We start from the raw sequence: 18,273 nt of genomic DNA, 5'->3' as shown, positions 1-18,273 counted from the left end.
GCATATTATTCATTCTGAATTCTTTCTCACTTTCCCCTTAGAACTTCTCTATTCGCTCACTCGGCTGTAAATTATAATGAGCCGACTGGCCTGCCTTCACAGCTGCAGTTGACTCCTCTCTTGGGGTAGGTCTTTGCGGTTATACCTCGCGTGGTGGTGAGGTGACAGTGGTGTAGCGCCGCGATGTCAAGAGTCACTATCCCGCTGGCTTCGATCTGAAGGACGTTTGCCCCTCCATTGAATTTGATACTTGGTGAAGGAGATGGGATGACATCAGAGCGCGCAAAGTTAATGATCCCAGTTTTCTTGACATCACCCAAGAGATTTCCATTCTCCACGCTCTCGCAGACCCATACAAAGAAGACCTCACATGCTGGCTCCTCATGCGTTGTCGAACTTTCCTAGCACTAGAGCTTTCGCCGCTCCTAAGGTGGACAATGAAGTGCACCCCCTCCAGTTTCGATTTTATCCCTTCATCTTTCACTGTAAGATTGTCATGTCTACTCTCCGTACGTCTAAAATTGTCCAACTGCTACCTCATACGCCACATCCGGACGGACCACGTACTAGGTAGGGAGGGATTTATTCCCTTAAGTATTACTCTATTAAAGCTAGACTTATACACCGCGAGCGATCCACGGGACTGAGGGAACATTGCATGGCACATGGGGTCACAACTGACTTCACACAACTGCACTGACTTCTGTGCGCCAATTTCTGGTCAGAATCAGCGAGGAGGCCGGGCGGTTAAGCACAGCAGAATTGTAGCAGTGAGTTGCGAGTTCGAGACCACAAGATGCTGTGAATGTTCTACGATGTTAAGAATCGGCGACAGGCCTACGGCCTAATAAACGCTGAAACCGCTATTATTATTATTATTATTATTATTATTATTATTATTATTATTATTATTATCATTATTATTATTATACACCTGTCCTCCAATTACATTTATAAGCATGTTCGTTTCAGTGCAAATTTATCTTCTAGATTGAATTCAATTGTGGCTACCGAGAGTAAGTTCCACTACTATGAACGGGGTTTATTTACACGTGCATCTCTGTCTCTACTTCTGTGCATAACACCTACCTGCATACTTGTGCATTTTGTTCCCATGGTTCCCAAATTTTGTTTTTGCAATAGGCTACATGTGCCAGTTTCTTGGGGCACCAACCCCACTATACCAACCAGGCATATATCAACAGATCTACGTTGATTATGAGTTTGTTCCAAGTTGAAATGTAGGTAAACAAGAAAGCAAGACAAATCGACGTCAAGCAGAGATTAATTATCGTTGAGTTACATGATAACCCGAATCAAATTAAAATTGTTTGCTTTCAATAAATATGGAACGAACTTCATCACTTAAACTCTTGATCACGCATAACAATCACGCATTGTGTAAGAAAGTGAAATAGCATTTCAACATGAAGAGAATAATTTGTCATTTATATGTTCTACATTCCTGGCCGGCAGAGCTTTACATCCCAAGGTGTGCAATATGACTGTAAATGTGCAAAAAAATGTTGATTAGCGATTATTTGATGTTGATCATATTTTCCTCGTCAGTTCAACGTTGGGACTTCAAACAAATTCAGATTGTTGGGTTTAAATAAATATGGAACAAAATTCTTCGCTTAAACTTTTGTGAACTCCTAATCTGTCTATGAAGCTTGTAATATGGAGAAAAACTTCAGACTTATCACTCCCACTAAACGTTTTCTATTTTGTTGTTTTAGAATTGAGGATGATTTCAAAAGATCGGAAACATTTATCTAATTTTACTACAGCTGCTCATTAAAAATACTTGTATACTGAGACTAGTCGAGTGATCGATTGCAAAATTACAATTTAAATAAAAAATTTAGCGATTTGAAAAATTTGAAGCATATAAATGATTAAATTTAGGCATCATGTTTTACGATTTTATACTATGTTATTACTAATAAAATCATTCCTTATTTAATTTTCTTCGTAAAAATTAATATGAATCTAATGGATTTGACGTAATCAATGTTATTGCCAAATTGAATTATGTTTCCTTGCATTTTATAATTAGAAACTAAAATCATGAACTTAACGATTTTATTCATGAACAAAAATCATGAACTTAATGATAAACATTTTGTAAAATGACCATTCGACATTAATTTACTTAATTACAATTAATTCGACAGTACGCAACAAAACTTCCATACACCTAACACTACCAGATGTTGAACATTGCTGGTCCACGGCTGGATTGCTGGACTTGATTCCTATGATTCCTATTATTTGATTCCTATGATTTACATTCCCGGCAGAGCTTCTCATGCCACGCTATTCAACATGATTGTAAATTAGACTGAAACTACAACTTTAACTACAACTTAACTTTAGGTCTGAAACTACAAATGCATCGAGTTCGAAAAAAAATAAAATAAAAAGGAGTATGATCGTTTGTGAGTTATGTGCGTTAAAAGATGATGGTCAACTATCTTGGAAGGAGGAGACAAGGCTTAACGAGTTTTGAGGTAGAAGAAGACTGCTCCGCCGGTGCTGGCGACGAAGAGAACGATGAAGACGATCATGCAAGCCATGAAGGCGTCACTCTGCTTCTTGAGGTCATCGTATTCTGTTTTAAGAACCGTTTCCGCTGGCGGGTCAGTAGGGGGAGCGGGCGTCGTGGGGTAAGCGAGCTGCATCTCGATCGTATACCTGAAAACAAACGAGTGACGCTAGTATTAATGTTAGCCTAGTTCAGGAATGGTGAAATATTGAAATTTATTGAAGAATTTATGTATTATTTCTATAGAAAGAAATGTATACAGGGTCTAATAGTCTAATAGTGGCAGCTAAAGGTTTTATGAAGTGACGCGTTATTGTGCGATACAATTGATTATAAACTCGCCTCTCAGGGTAGTTCTTCTTCATCTCCAACTTGTCCTCGATGAGGAGGTAGTTGGGTTCTTCTTCGGTAAACTTCTTCCAGACTGGCAACCCTAACTCGCTGTCCGCCTGAGCCGACGGTTCCCTGTGCAAAATTCATTACATTGTTTGGGACTGGAATATTTTTGACATGTGAAAATGATTTCAGTGATCATGAAACCGCTCATGATCACATGAAATCGGCCGATCATGAAATCGCTCGCGATCGTTGAATATTAGAGTTTATTTTATGAGGCACAAAAAGCAGTGCAATGAGATACAATAGAATGCGACAATAACCTTTGAACATTGACCATGATTGCATCCAGTGCAGCAACATTTGATGGAAACAAAGTAACTTGGCCAATTCTCCCATGAATATGCCCGCGGCACAAATTTGACGGTTTTTATGTTGAAATTGACAAGCACAAATTATAAGCAAAACAATTATTTATTTGTTTTTATAATCCACTCTACCTCATCACACAGTGTAATATTGGAAAAATTACTACTAACAAATGAATATTAAGAAAAATGTGCAATAGAAGATTCACAATCATGACTACCATGAGATGATGAATGTAAAAACACTATACGAGTCTGAGATGAAGTTGTTTATATGTACCCAGTCTTGGCGAAGTTGGTCCAGAGTTTGACGAGGCGCTTCGAGGTTAGACGTTGCGCATCGGTGAGCTCAGTTGGAAGCGAGAAGAGGTACATCAGCTCATCCGCGTGTGTTACTCCTGCGCGCCAATACGAGAACTTATGAAGGCGCCAGAAAAAGGCGTCGTTCAAGAAAAGCAGAATAACATATCAATATAGAGAGATTTATTTGTAATTTTTCAGAGATTGTTGGTAACTGCTGAAGTAACAACAGGTATAAACCAGGTTTAATAATACAGTGTCTGAAGTCATCTTTAGTTTATGTTTAGTACTGAAATGGCTGGTACCCTACGGAGCTGGAAGCCTTGAAACGATTTTAAACCACCGTCCGCCGAAAAGATTTGATCACAAGGCCAGTCTAAGGCCAGTCTAGTCAAGAAAAATACAAGAATCGGCGACAGGCCTATCCAGGCCTATTCTTCAAAGCCGAAGATACTATACTTTAATGGCTAATAAGTAGTGATAATAATTTGCATGGAAGATTTGCTGATAACAACATCACTAGCACAATACTTATTAGTGTGTCATATCCTAAACAAACCTCAGCCTAGCTTATAAGTCAAGTAACATCTTATTTTGCACTGTTTTGGACTATTTAAGACAGAAGAAAGTTTTTGTAGGTGTTTCAGTAATAAATAACAATGCGTAGTGATTATCGGTTCTAAGCGGCGATAGCGGTCGAGAAAGGCGTCAATACCGCATGTTGAATTACGATTCAAAACTTGATCAAAACGTAGCCAAAAACTATCGCTTCTCATGACATTTACTAATGGACTTTAAATAATTACAAACAGTATCAGTTGATTTCTAAATTAAAAGCTTGTAAAATTATACGTCACTGACCGCCGTCGAAGGGAGGATCGATGAACATGAGGTCGAAAAGCGAGTTTTCGCTTACGAAGTCAAAGGTATAGAAGTAAGTGTCTGTTTTGTAGTAACGGCTGTGCATTTTCGCGAAGTTGTAAGTGCCGGACTTCAAGAACAGCATGCCCATAAGCTGAGAAAACAATATTTTATTTCAGGGGGTTAAATCGAAATTTATCATTATTCAAAATTTAAATAGTGCATAATGCTGAAAAAGAATAAAAAAACAATTAAATACAGGTGTTAGAGCGTCACACACAAAATTGATTCTCTAAAATAGATGAAGATTTGTCTCAATAGATGAAGATTGCATACGAAAAATGTTGTTATGAGTAGAGATTATCAGCTTGAATCATATCTTTACTGGCACATCTCAAATCTACATCGATCATGCCGTGAGTTATGGCGACGTGAGCTTTACACACGAAATTGGTTTTCTAAACAGAAAAACGTGTGAATCTTAATAGATGAAGATTACACACGAAAAAATGTTGTTATGAGTAGAGATTGTCAGCATGAACGATATCTTCACTGGCACATCTCAAACCATCGATCATGCCGGGAGTAATGGCGTCGATAGCTTTACACACGAACTTGGTTTTCTAAAACATAAAAATGTGCGAATCGCAATGGGTGAAGATCCCACACGAAAAAATGTTGTTATGAGTAGAGATTGTCAGCATAAACTATATCTTTACTGGCACATCTCAAACCTACATCGATCATGCCGGGAGTAATGGCATCGATATCGGTCATGTCAACGCCAGGGAAGAAGGTGTCCGTGAGCGCCTGCGAAAGTACGCGCGTGCTGTCGTCGATGCCTGAAACATTGAGATTAACTTAGCACTTGTGAATGGAATATTATGAAGCCAAATTTAACATGGCTTTAACAGTGTACGTATAATCATTACATTTTGATATTGAATGATGAATAGAAAAATGTTAAATATTGATCGAATTTAACTCGTTTGTTTCTCAAACGCAATGCATTTCAGTTATTCGCCTTTAATGGCGAATTTGAAATTCGCCCCATGAATGAAAATTTTGCGTCTTCATATCATGGAACGCAAGTCTAACGCCGTTTTAAATATGGCATGATCGCAAAAAACCTAAAATTTTTTTACTGTCGATGACTAGTTGAAAATTAATGCAACAATTTATATGACCGGTAATTATTTAGAGTTTTAATTGTCGTAAATACCTGCAGCTTTGAGAACATCTGGGATGGCCTGGTTGGCGAGGTAATCCCCATTAGTGGTGAGGTTGTTGGGCTTCAAATAAGCCTCCAGCATCACTGAAAACAATTAAATGTTTCAATTGAATTGTTCAAAACAATTCAATTCAATATCAATTCGCATCATTGAAACAATTGAATCAGCATCACTGAAAACAATTATACTCAGTTTATCAATTCGCATTCTTACAGCTGGACTTGTTGCTTATAAAATTACAGTTGGACTTGTTGGTTATAATAGTAATTGTAATATAATTGAAATGAAATTGTAATCTAATTGTAATTCGAATCTTTGCGCCGAAAGTTCATCCCGTTCTTAGAACGGGATGAACTTTGGAATATTATGAGGTCACGCATTAGCTCTTGTATCTTGCTGCATTTCTTAATTATATAATTTCAAATATTCAAATGTAGAACCAATTTATAAAAATACAAGTTTAATGTACGACCGAAGTCATTCCTATAAAATATGGACTAAATAGAATGAACTGCGAGATACACATGGATGATGCGAGAGGAATCTATGGAACATTGACAACTATGAACACGATTTAGTGAAATGAACAAAATAAAAGAAAGAATACTGATTATTAATAAACGTACGAGCGTAGACGTATGATCCTTCGTCCCTGACGCAGCCACTCATGAAGGTTACGTTGTTGGAGAGCCTCTGGGCCATGTAGTCAGCAGGCAACTGCAATCAAGGGCACGAGATGTGATGAAAATTAGGACACCTTTCCTCAATACTACAACACCCAGCCATATTTATATATTTTTAACACGTTTTTCTTAGCTTAGCTTCGCGTTTGTTTGTTTGTTTGTTTGTTGTTAACATTGACAACGAAAATTAGTCCACTTCTGATTGCTCTAGAGATCTGAAATTCGGCATGCAGGCTATTTTCGCCTAACAATTTCAGATACAATCATAAAAACTAGTAATTAGAGACCTAAATTAGTTTAATACTTAATCAAGTTTTAATCGTTTTTCTTGTGGACTAAAAAGTAGAAAATAAAATACTTAAAAAAAACTTAAAAAAAACACGTTTTTCTTGTGGACTAAAAAGTAGAAAATAAATTATGGTTCGCCCCAAAAAAAACGTGGGTCGGGCTGTACGTTCACCATCAAATTTCCAAAATTCGTGTGTTGTGTGCTTTTCGCTTTAATCATAAATCTGCCCGACACACGTTTTTGGGCCGAGCTATAATTTATTTTCTACCTTTTAGTCCACAAGAAAAACGTGTTTTTTAAAAAATTATTTTTAAGTATTTTATTCTTGCTTCAAATGAGATATTTTGGCTCTTATTTCAGTGTGGGCACGTTCCTTCAATTCTTGCACACAGACTTATTTATTCATTTTTCTTACTTCACACGAGATATTTATATTTATAAATGAGTTCACTTCTCTTTGTAACAAGTCGGTAAACTTGATTTCTATCGGAAAAACTTGGATGAGATCTATCCACTAATTTCATGCGCACGCTCACTAGAACAGATGATGTTGTTTGTTTGCTGGTTAAAAAATCATATATTATTTATTATTAAAAATCACACATTCGTGTTGGGTGCTTGGATTTTTCATGCAGCATTGTTGGAGGCAGTGATTCTCAAACTGTTCACGTTAATAAATAATTTGCATGCCACAATAACTATAATGTATTTCAATTGTAAATGTCATATGAAATGTAAATAATACTTCTATTGTAAATGTTGTCATCAGTTATCTACATGAATAATGAAAACGGTCGCATTTTCATCACTTTTAAGAAATAACTTATCCCAGTTTATGACAACTGATTATTGGGTTTAGGATACGAGCGAATAAATTAGTTGTAGCCCAACTTACCATCTCGATGAGTGGATTGGTCACGGTGCCATTAGGCTGCACCACTGGAGAGACGCCGTCAAACCCAAGGTTGGCATTCTTTTGTTGCGTGGCCTATGGGTTCAGATATTTTTTAAAAGCTGTTTAATTTACAGTATTTATGATTAGCAAAAAAATTAGTACTTGGTTCTCATATGAGGTGGGGATCAGCCACGGGTGAAATTCCTTTTGATGTAATTAGTAATGTAGTACCTATAAGCCAACGGAATAAGTAAATGAGAGTGATTTCGGATCGTCGACCAATACAATTTACAGTAAACGTCACTGGCAGATGTTAAGGATCTTTACCGTCAATGCGACGTAGGTGGCCATAGTACTTATGTCTTCGGCCTCCGATGGAAGTGATCTTTATTTGGTAACAGATTAGAACCATAACTTTCCACATAACGCCTAAAAATATACTTAATACTGACGAAACTATTTTAGATGGTATAATAATGTTATCTCTTCACCGACTGCCGCTTTAATTATTTTCAATTCATTTTTGAAATGACCTCATTGGAAGAAGTTGCATAGAACCAGATCTGGCCAGGCCATTCAAATTGGGCAATTTTTGTAAAAAAAAACAACAACTATGCTCTTACGGTGAAACCACGCCACGATGCTTTCCCGTTCAGCTACGTGATATCATATATCGACGGAGCTACTTCGAATGAAAAACCCAGAAGTATCCTCTTGCAATTTGGCAGATTTAATGATAAATACGTTTTTTGCGCACTCTTTTGTCTTATTAAAAATTTTGCCATTTTTAACAGTTTTGCCATTTTTATGTGTTAATCAAACAATATAAATAGTAATTTGAAATTTTTTGCACTTTTTCTATCGACAGGCCGCGAGGTAATGCATGTGACATGCGCTGTGTGGCGACTCAAGCTATATAGTGTCGAAGATCTGGAAGTGAGCATTAGCAGTCGCAGAGTCTATCTAGCTCACATGAGTGCTGCTATAGATGACATTAAAATTTTCATTTAGACGGCAGCTGATGTCTCATGTGACTTCTATATTGATGCGTTCACAAGGTTGATTTTGTGTTTTTTTTTTCATGCGCTCAGACGGGACTCACTCGTAAACATGTTCGATTATAAAAGAAAGTCCTAGTTTTTCTGCCGACATTTTTCCTAGTTTTCTCATCGCAGCTACGTGCTTCACAAGGTCATAACTCACCACGGACTTTGAAGTACACATCGTTAGCTCGGCCGCAGATTTTTTATTTAAACAATCTGCGATAGTTGATTCATCGGTGATGTCACAACCGCAAAGCTCGGCGAATGCGGTCGCCGACTGCACGGGATGTTCGTCTATCGCCCAATACTCGAGCGACGAGCCGCTCTCGGCGATGGCGCGGGCAAACAAGCCTGAGGGCAGCCATAAAAATTCGACAATGAATGTCACATCGCTACTCTTTAGGTCAATCTTCGTTCGATGATCAAGTTTACGTGCTTATCGAGAATATTCCATACATTTTGAAAGATCATCGTGGAACTTTATGCCAATCTGAGAGTATAACAATGTTATAAAAAATGCCAATTGATTTAAAATTTTATCGTTACGATTCAAGGTATTTCAGGACCAAAATTCTGTTAGCATATTCGACAAGGATTTAAAATATTTGTATAATGGAATACTTTTTTTACGGAATCGAGTGATCGAACCATATGTGCAGCGATAAAATAAGAAAAAAATTTGATAAATTTTTAATACTAGATTATTTTAAGAAGCCCCCTCAAGTAAATACCAGCGAAAAAATTGTCCATAACCGAAAAGAAAACGAAAATATCGTACGCAGCCGATATATATGGGCTGGTCCACAAATGTGTGGGGCATCCATGGTGCAATGTTCTTTCACATAGCCTGATGTGGTTGTTCACTCACATCCCGCTGGCGTACTTCACACATCCCGCTTGCGGTGTTCACACACCCCACGGTCATTGATCACACACCCCACGGGCATTGATCACACATCACGCCGGTATTGTTCACACATCACGCCGGTATTGTTCACACATCACGCCGGTATTGTTCACACATCACGCCGGTATTGTTCACACATCACGCTGGTATTGTTCACACATCACGCTGGTATTGTTCACACATCACGCTGGTATTGTTCACACATCACGCTGGTATNATGTTATGTTATGTTATGTTATGTTATGTTATGTTATGTTATGTTATGTTATGTTATGTTATGTTATGTTATGTTATGTTATGTTATGTTATGTTATGTTATGTTATGTTATGTTATGTTATGTTATGTTATGTTATGTTATGTTATGTTATGTTATGTTATGTTATGTTATGTTATGTTATGTTATGTTATGTTATGTTATGTTATGTTATGTTATGTTATGTTATGTTATGTTATGTTATGTTATGTTATGTTATGTTATGTTATGTTATGTTATGTTATGTTATGTTATGTTATGTTATGTTATGTTACGTTATGTTATGTTATGTTATGTTATGTTGTGTTATGTTATGTTATGTTATATTATTTTATGTCATGCTATGTTATGTTATGTTATATTATGTTATGTTACGTTACGTTATGTTATGTTATGTTCCGTTATGTTATGTTATGTTATGTTATGTTATGTTATGTTATGTTATGTTATGTTATGTTATGTTATGTCAGGTATGTTATGTTATGTTATGTTATGTTATGTTATGTTATGTTATGTTATATTATGTTATGTTACGTTACGTTATGTTATGTTATGTTCCGTTATGTTATGTTATGTTATGTTATGTTATGTTATGTTATGTTATGTTATGTTATGTTATGTTATGTCAGGTATGTTATGTTATGTTATGTTATGTCATGCTATGTTATGTTATGTTATATTATGTTATGTTACGTTATGTTATGTTATCAAGCTGGCGTTGTTCACTCATCACTCTGTCGCGGCGGTTGTCCACACGTCCCGCCACGGCTACTCAAATGACAGGCAGAGTTGGAGTTATCACACGCCTCACCTTTAGTTGAGGGGATGGCGACCAGAGTGCTCACTGACACGGATCCGGCGCTCTGGCCGAACACTGTCACTTTCTCCGGGTCTCCGTTGAAAGGTGCAATGTAATTTTGAACCTTTACAGCAAAGAAAATTGATTTGAAATGTACCAATTTATTATTAAATGTAACCAATCATTCAAGATTTCATAGTATTGGGCATACACAAGTTTGTTTAATTTGATCATTGTTATCTTGACAAGAGTTGTAAGATTACAACATAGGCAAAAATTATTTAACTAAATCTTTCGAAAAGTTTTTATTTACTAGCATTAGATAACTACAGAAATAAATTCTTCATCTGTTTCCGACGAAGAAAAGTGACTTCTATAATAATAATAGTTTGATGACCAAGTAAATAACTGAAGGCAACTCTCTACTTCGTTAGCGAAATAAAATTGTCGATTCTAAGTAAAATTTTGCCGGAACAGGAGCGATTCAATGGAGTAGCTTTTCCATCTTTTTTCTCCTTTTTATTTAAGTGTTGAATTATTGATGGTCTTTTACAGTGCACACATTCATAAATTAAACCACAGTTCAGCTGAATTAGGCATTACATAAACAAATCGAACTTCGAACATTTAAATCATCAGATTAAATCATTTTCTCGGGAGGTCAAAAAGTAGCACAAAGCGTATAAAAAAGAATTCATAGAGGCCAAACTGTGTGGACTGAATTTCGTTATTTTCACCGCAACGTTCCACTGAGTACTACAGATCGCTCATGCAATCGCTCGAACACTTTTTCTAAGCCGCGATTAGAAACGTCATTTGCACATCGAAAAATGTCATTTACACATCTAACAGGGATTTGTGTAACCGAAAGGAGAAAAAGCGTTTGCAAAAAATACCCAATTTGAATAATACTTACCCAATGTAGAGCGTTGATTTGATCGGACAAACCCGCGTTGCCGGGAATCTCGTCATTTAGAAGTGAGAGCCAACCTACGGGATGAATGAATACGATGCGGTTGAAGACATTCAATGGAAGTAACTGGAATCAGAATTTTTGCCATACGCCTGAAGCTCAATACCGACGAAAAACCTACATCGAAATTCAGAATTGGATACACATACATGCAAAATATATCCAATATTCTTGTTATAAGCATAGATCTGGTCCTATATAAGATGATTTATACATTGTCGCTATGAAGTCTAAACTGAATTACCACGCGATGAATGGACTCACCGAGAGCCCCCAGTCTGTACTGGATGACCACACGGTAACTGGACTCACCGAGAGCCCCCAGTCTGTACTGGATGACCACAAGGATGACATCCTCGTCGAGGAGCCTGGTGGGCAGGTAGAGGGAAGCGTCACCACTCGTGAAGGATCCTCCGTGGATGAATACCATCACAGGCAGTTTATCACCCCCAGTCGCGTTATCCTGTGAAAGATTTAAAACCACTTTATTCTTCATCCCAACATCAATGGTAAAGGATCTTTCGTCACTGGTTCCTACAAACAAATCAAATAACTATTGTTAAAAGCGTTCAGTCAAAAAAGTCGAATATTATTCGAAATGACACAATGAAATGCGTCTCGTGACATTATTCTGCTAAAGAAATGAAATCATAAAACATTCGTATTTTATGACGTCCTGTTATGGTCACTCCAAATGTGTTTGAGAATGGTGTCATTACAATTCATGTCGAAATATGCGTTTTGTTTTTATTACTATAATTATTCACCAAAAAATTTCTTCCAGGTCTAAATGAATTAGTTTCGAAATGTACACATCAAACAATCGTGTCTACGTAATAAAATTGATATTATAAGTTCAGCAACAAATTTCAATTGTTGAAAATGCCTATGACATTATTCAGCAGCTACTGTTTATATTATCTTAAAATGCTTGTGTAGAGGTTTCGTTTAAGATTTTTAATTAATATAATAAAAATGTTTAAAAAGATAGAATTAGATATAATTGTAAAAATAAGACTTGTAATTATACATGAACGTCACCACAATGAACACGACAATAGCTAACTTATTTTCAAATTTTAAGTATTTTGATTCATCACACCAGAACCTCCTATTAGAGTGAGTACTTAGTTGTTGCAACTGTCATCCCGTACTAATTACTTGGCTTAATAGCTGAATTGATTTATACTGTGAATAATCGTTTTCTATGTATTTATAGTTGTGTATCTTGTAACGATCTGTTATTTATACAGGTTTCTACACCTAAGCCGAAGAAAAGCGTCTTAATTTTGCCCAGGTTTAAGAAGAGATGCTTTACCTGCTGCTGGAGACACAGAAAAGATGGTTTCTGTTGGTAAAGAGGTAGTCTCAATGTTTGGTCACCGTTTCCAATAATAATAATTGTACTGCTGTTAAAATCGTCAGCCGTATTGTAAAACCGTGCAAGTAGGTTCGTTATCAAGTATTATATCGATAACACGAACTCTGCGTCAAATTATGCCAGGTTTAACGATATTCACTTGGTTTAAAACGAAGTCTAAGTAAATGGGTGAACACGGGCCACTTTTCAAATGTAATACAAAAATTTATTAGTCGTCAGCAGTCATCGATTTTTGGCCGGACCAATGGCTTCCAACTTATTTCAGGAATAACCTAATCGCTTAGTTTTTCAAATGAAATTTTACTATAGGAATTATTACAACTATCTATTGTCTACAGTTAGTTTAATCTTAAAAACGTAACTATTCCACTAAAAATTAGTTGTTTAAAACCTTCTTCTCTTACTTTCAGCGTAAGTTTCTTTAAGATTTCATTGATCAGAATCATTTGCTTGCATAATATTTTTGGAAAAACATTTCTTGAAAGTATTTACTGCGATACATATTCAACGCACATAGAAAGGTTAAATAAATCATTACCATATAGGGAAGTAAGTATTAAAGCCGTGCAGCAAAACTGCGTACGGCTTCGCTGCATTTTTGACAATAATTCGTGCAGTGTATTGTACTGCACGATGGTTCACCACACGGTAACTGGATTCACCGAGAGCCCCCAGCCTGTACTGGATATAAATACTCAACTAAAACTATGATATATACTTATGCACTCACCGCAGGTACATACACGTTGAGGAACAGACAATCCTCGTCTCCTTCAGCGAAGTTTCCGACCATTGAGTTTTGCCAGCACTTCGGCCCCATGTGATCGGCAGGATAGTCTTCGTTACCAGTGCCAAGACTTGTTTTAAGCTCGCTGTACTGCAATGCGGCAACAAGTAAAACAAATATTAGGGGGCACAAAACAAAAATTGCGAGTTAATTATAATGTATTAAGAAAGTAATTAGAGAGCGCTCCCATTCACAATTTAAAAATATGCACTTCAAGTTGTATTCGGGTAAAAATTTATCAACATCCCAAGATACTTACTCTGAGCATTTTTGTTCATTGAATGAAACAGTATGTTCAGAAATAAAGTTGTATTCAGGTAAAGATTTATCAACTTCCCAAGATACTTACTCTGAGCATTTTTGTTCATTATTGAACGAAACAGTATGTTCGTAAATAAATCGTGGATATTAGTTACCTTGAAGCGATCTGCAGTCGCGAATTGAATGCCAAGGAAAGAGTTGATGGTTCGGTTGTACAGAGACTGCATGGTTGTGCCCACGAACGTCACGCCCAAATTCTCCACCACCACCTTGGGCCCTTCTACGTCACCAGGCCGTCTCAATCTAACAAGTCATACGAGAAAAATTAGCAAGTTGCACTTTATGATTGACGAGTGCGGACAGAAAATGCTTAATCTTGTATGATCTAAAAACTAAATTATGAACAAGTTGATAATAGAAGATAAAATATTTAATTTATTTTTTTTTTATTTAGGAATTAACGAAAATGAGATCTCCTTCTCAAGTAGGATAATTTGACACTCGGTTACATTTTCATTCATGCAAATCAAAGTTCAATATTTGTATTGATAATAGGTCCCTAAACGTAAGTAAACTACCGAATTTTCAACGGCCCTTCATTTCTCTGAACTCGTCGTTCAGGCCGCATTCTCCAACGTCCTCGTGACGAGATTGTGATGTTCTGAAACTATCATTGTGGGCCTCTGATAACAGCTTATTTCCTATTTTGAACGGTAATTAGCCGAAGGACTCAGTGACTTTTTATTAGACATAGTCCCTTTACTTACGAGCATAATTTAGTTTCATCGTCTCTTGCTCTATCCAGAAATTTAAAATAGGACCACTATACTTATCTCTAACTATCTACATATAAGACTTTCGCTAAATTTTCGAACTCGACAATAAAATTAAATACGATGCCATATACGATGCCATATACGATGCATCGAGGCTCGCTTCGACTAACTCGCTACCAGCCTGTTTATAGCCAAACAAGATTCTTGCTTAAACTTATTCATCAAACGCGACACTAAGAACATAATCGCCATATAAGCTGTAGCAATGCTCGGCTCGACTCACTCGCCGCCAGCCTGTTTATAGACAAACAAGATTCTTGCTTAAACTTAATCATCGAACGCGACACTTAGGTATATAATAGCCATATACGCTGCAAAAATGCTCGACTCGGCTTGACTTACTCGTTACAAGCTGGTTTACAAGTCAAACAAAATTCTTGCTTAAACTTAATCATCGAACGCGACACTTTAGTACATAATAGCCATATGCGCTGCAGCAATGCTCGACTAGACTCGGCTCGGTTCGACTCGGCTCGACTCACTCGCCGACAGCCTATTTATAGACAAACAAGATTCTTGCTTATACTTAATCAGTGAACTTGACACTTAATAATAATAGCCATATATGCTGCAGCAATGCTCGACTAGACTCGGTTCGAGCTCGGCTCGATTCTCTCGCCGTCAGCCTATTTATAGACAAACAAGATTCTTGCTTATACTTAATCATTGAACTTGACACTTAAGTATATAATAGCCATATATGCTGCAGCAATGCTCGGCTCGACTCGGCACGACTCACTCGCCGTCAGCCTATTTATAGACAAACAAGATTCTTGCTTATACTTAATCATTGAACTTGACACTTAAGTATATAATAGCCATATACGCTGCAGAAATGCTCGACTAGACTCACTCGCCGCCAGCCTGGCCGTGGGAGGCGAGGACGGTCGAGCCCAGCGCCTGCAGCGGCCCCGCCGCGAGCCGCGCCGCGCGGCCGCCGCTCACCAGCAGCGCTAAGAAGCACAGCGCGTGCAAGGATCCCCTCATCCTTATTGTAGGTCACTTGTAAATTAAACTCGAAGCTGTCCGATGAATTCTCCTGGAGAAGGAAGAAGAGAAAATTATTGTTCATTAATTTTAACTTTAAGCAGGTTTCATTGAAGACAAGAGAATTTATTTTATTTACAATTTTCTTGCTGTTTTTTTTTCAATATATAGAACAATATTTTAGTTTAGTGCAGTGGTATTAGAAAATCATGGTATTAATGAACGTTTTCAATTCGTTAACAACGTTTCGAATGTATCATTCATTCATTATCAAGTTACAAGAAGCATTGAGTGATGAAATTTGGTCGACATAAGTGCAATATCATGTAAATAGTCAGAAATAGAATCTCAGATATCAGAATTTGATTAGAAATAATTACAAAATCACGAAAATATGAATATGATCAAGAATTAAAGCACCAAAAATTACTCCGAAAACAGCCTCAATGTTCTGACAAATTCAGTAGTTTGAAGGTTGATGGCTGCTGTCCTATCTTTAATGATGAGGGCCTCAGATATGTTCTTCATCGGGCTCACAACTACGACATTAAGCCGACGTCTCAAGTGCCACCTTCGGTCTGGTGGACCAAGGAACCACCTGATGGAGGCCCACAGCGAGACCATCACTCGTACGGTGCTGGAAGAATGCACCAGCGTCGGCATGCGATGCCCCGACACCAATCAACTCATGATAGCTGAGGCCCTCATCATTAAGGATAGGACCCCAGCCATCAACCTTCAAACTACTGGATTTGTCAGAACCTTGAGACTCTTTTCGGAGTAATTTTTGGTGCTTTAATTCTTGAGCATCGTCATATTTTCGGAATTTTGTAATTATTGTTAATCAAAATCTGATTTTCGAGTAGGATCCTATTTATATGATTTTGTGCAAATGTCGCTCCAAATTTCATCACTCAATGCATCTGGTAACTTGATAATGAATTTTTCACGGCATGTAACTTTTTCAGATTTTTAAAATCTGGGAACTAGTTAAGTGTAAATATACTAGTTAAGTATATTTATGTAATTGCACTGATATTAATCGTTTTCCAATGCGATGGTAGAGTTCAAATAGATGGGAATTGTGTCAGCGTTATTTCAGAAATCCTTGGAGTTAAGACGAGCGCGTAGGTAACAACAGTAAAATGATTAAAATTTAATCTAGATGTCACGATTAATGCGGAACAAGGCAGTCTCTGCACTACCAGACACAAAAACACAAAATCAATCAGAAATCTAAAGCAAGCAAAAATTTCGCCGGTGGTGTCTTTTTCATTATGAATCTCTTTTTTTAATTTATTCAAGTTTAGTGTGACTTCTTATTAACTTGCGTTTTAAATTAAATTTTGTTTTGCCATAGATTTGCATAAAACTCTTATTGGAATAATTGTCTGTAAAATTATTCAAACAATGAATATTAATGAATTCTTGTGACGATGTGAATAGGTTTTGACAGAAAAACCACGATTTACGTTTTAGGCACCTCGTTCAGGCCCAGTCTAAGGAAGTTTTCATTCACTTCTAGACCTCACATCAATGTTCAAAAATTTGAACGTTGAGCCTGACTTGCATCGTGAAGTCAAGTTACACTGAACCCGATCAATTGCAGTATCAGTACGAGAGTGCGAGAGTGTGAAAGTGAGATTATATGAGCTACCGGAAAAAAATTGTGAGAACGATTTTACCACGCGCTGAAAAAAAAGACTTACTCGCTTGTTGAGTACGAAGTAATTAGGCAAATGCTGAAAAATGTGCACTTATTCGCCTGTTGATGGACAGGTAAGACGTAGACAGGTTAAGTTTCAGCGAGCGCAGATGACCACAGGTTGTCGAGTGAAGCTCCACGGAGAATTGGATGCTTAATAAAGCTACACAAAGAGCGGCTGTCCGGCAGCCAATTATCACGGACGCTCTTGATGATTGCGATAAGCTTGTCCGGTGTCCATTGGTTGCAGAGAACAGGGAAGTCATGCACCGCGTGCACGCTGTCGGGGGAGGGGCATGGAGGATGGAAGTTCGATGGAGAAGTGGAGGCTGCAGACCAGGGCCTATACTTTCAAAAAAGGTCGAGCGCGTATCGTAGCTGAAGGCTGAAATCCAAGATGGCGATGGCTGGAATCCAGGATAGTGAAGTTGGAGGTCAGGATTTTGGAGGGGGATGCCAAATTGGTTGAAGCTGGAAGCCATGATGATGCTTGCTGGAGGAAGAAGCCTTGGTGTAGGAAAAATGGTGGAGACTGGGGGATAGGGTGGAAGTGGCTTGGAGACAGGGCGGTGTGCGGTGGATGCTGGGTTGTAGAGATAAGAAATAAGAGGACAGAGCACTGATAAAAGTTGAAGTTCGATAAGATATCAATAATACCGAGAAATGGGGAGAAAGGAGGTCGGTGGGTAAAGTGAGGCAACATGTAGCGAAGAAGACCGCTGAGAGAGGCCACCTAGTGTTGTTAATTTGATAATGAAGAACAGGAAGCTAAAAAATAAATTTTATTTTTCATGTGTCCGTAGACTTATGAATGAATTATACTGTGTT

At 37.5% G+C, this 18,273-nt stretch overlaps 1 protein-coding gene across 1 annotated transcript; it reads right to left on the bottom strand.

Moving 5' to 3' along the window:
* Nucleotides 1–1,766: 1,766 nt before the first annotated feature.
* LOC108682268 (carboxylesterase 5A) lies at nucleotides 1,767–17,603 on the bottom strand. Its single transcript, XM_047879962.1, has 16 exons — nucleotides 17,450–17,603; nucleotides 15,607–15,792; nucleotides 14,073–14,220; nucleotides 13,600–13,746; nucleotides 11,801–11,951; nucleotides 11,432–11,505; nucleotides 10,528–10,639; nucleotides 8,716–8,906; nucleotides 7,513–7,605; nucleotides 6,272–6,362; nucleotides 5,636–5,728; nucleotides 5,152–5,255; nucleotides 4,414–4,567; nucleotides 3,533–3,650; nucleotides 2,891–3,013; nucleotides 1,767–2,697 (listed from the first exon to the last, which is right to left on the bottom strand). The coding sequence occupies exons 2-16, from the start codon at nucleotides 15,738–15,740 to the stop codon at nucleotides 2,499–2,501; spliced, it is 1,932 nt and encodes a 643-aa protein (XP_047735918.1). The 5' UTR covers nucleotides 15,741–15,792; nucleotides 17,450–17,603; the 3' UTR covers nucleotides 1,767–2,498.
* Between the last annotated feature and the right edge of the window lie 670 nt (nucleotides 17,604–18,273).

The sequence above is a fragment of the Hyalella azteca genome, unplaced genomic scaffold (genome assembly GCF_000764305.2).
Source record: "Hyalella azteca isolate HAZT.00-mixed unplaced genomic scaffold, Hazt_2.0.2 contig4316, whole genome shotgun sequence".
Lineage (NCBI taxonomy): Eukaryota > Metazoa > Arthropoda > Malacostraca > Amphipoda > Hyalellidae > Hyalella > Hyalella azteca.
This window is presented reverse-complemented; position numbering and strand designations above follow the sequence as displayed.

Bases quoted from the DNA above. Each gene is read 5' to 3' on its own strand.
- LOC108682268 (XM_047879962.1), bottom strand. From the start codon at position 15,740: ATGAGGGGATCCTTGCACGCGCTGTGCTTCTTAGCGCTGCTGGTGAGC. The intron at 8,907-10,527 runs GTGAGGCGTGTG...GGCTGCCCTCAG, and splicing joins CGCCATCCCCTCAACTAAAG to GCTTGTTTGCCCGCGCCATC. The intron at 3,651-4,413 runs GTCAGTGACGTA...ATTGGCGCGCAG, and splicing joins CGATCCTCCCTTCGACGGCG to GAGTAACACACGCGGATGAG.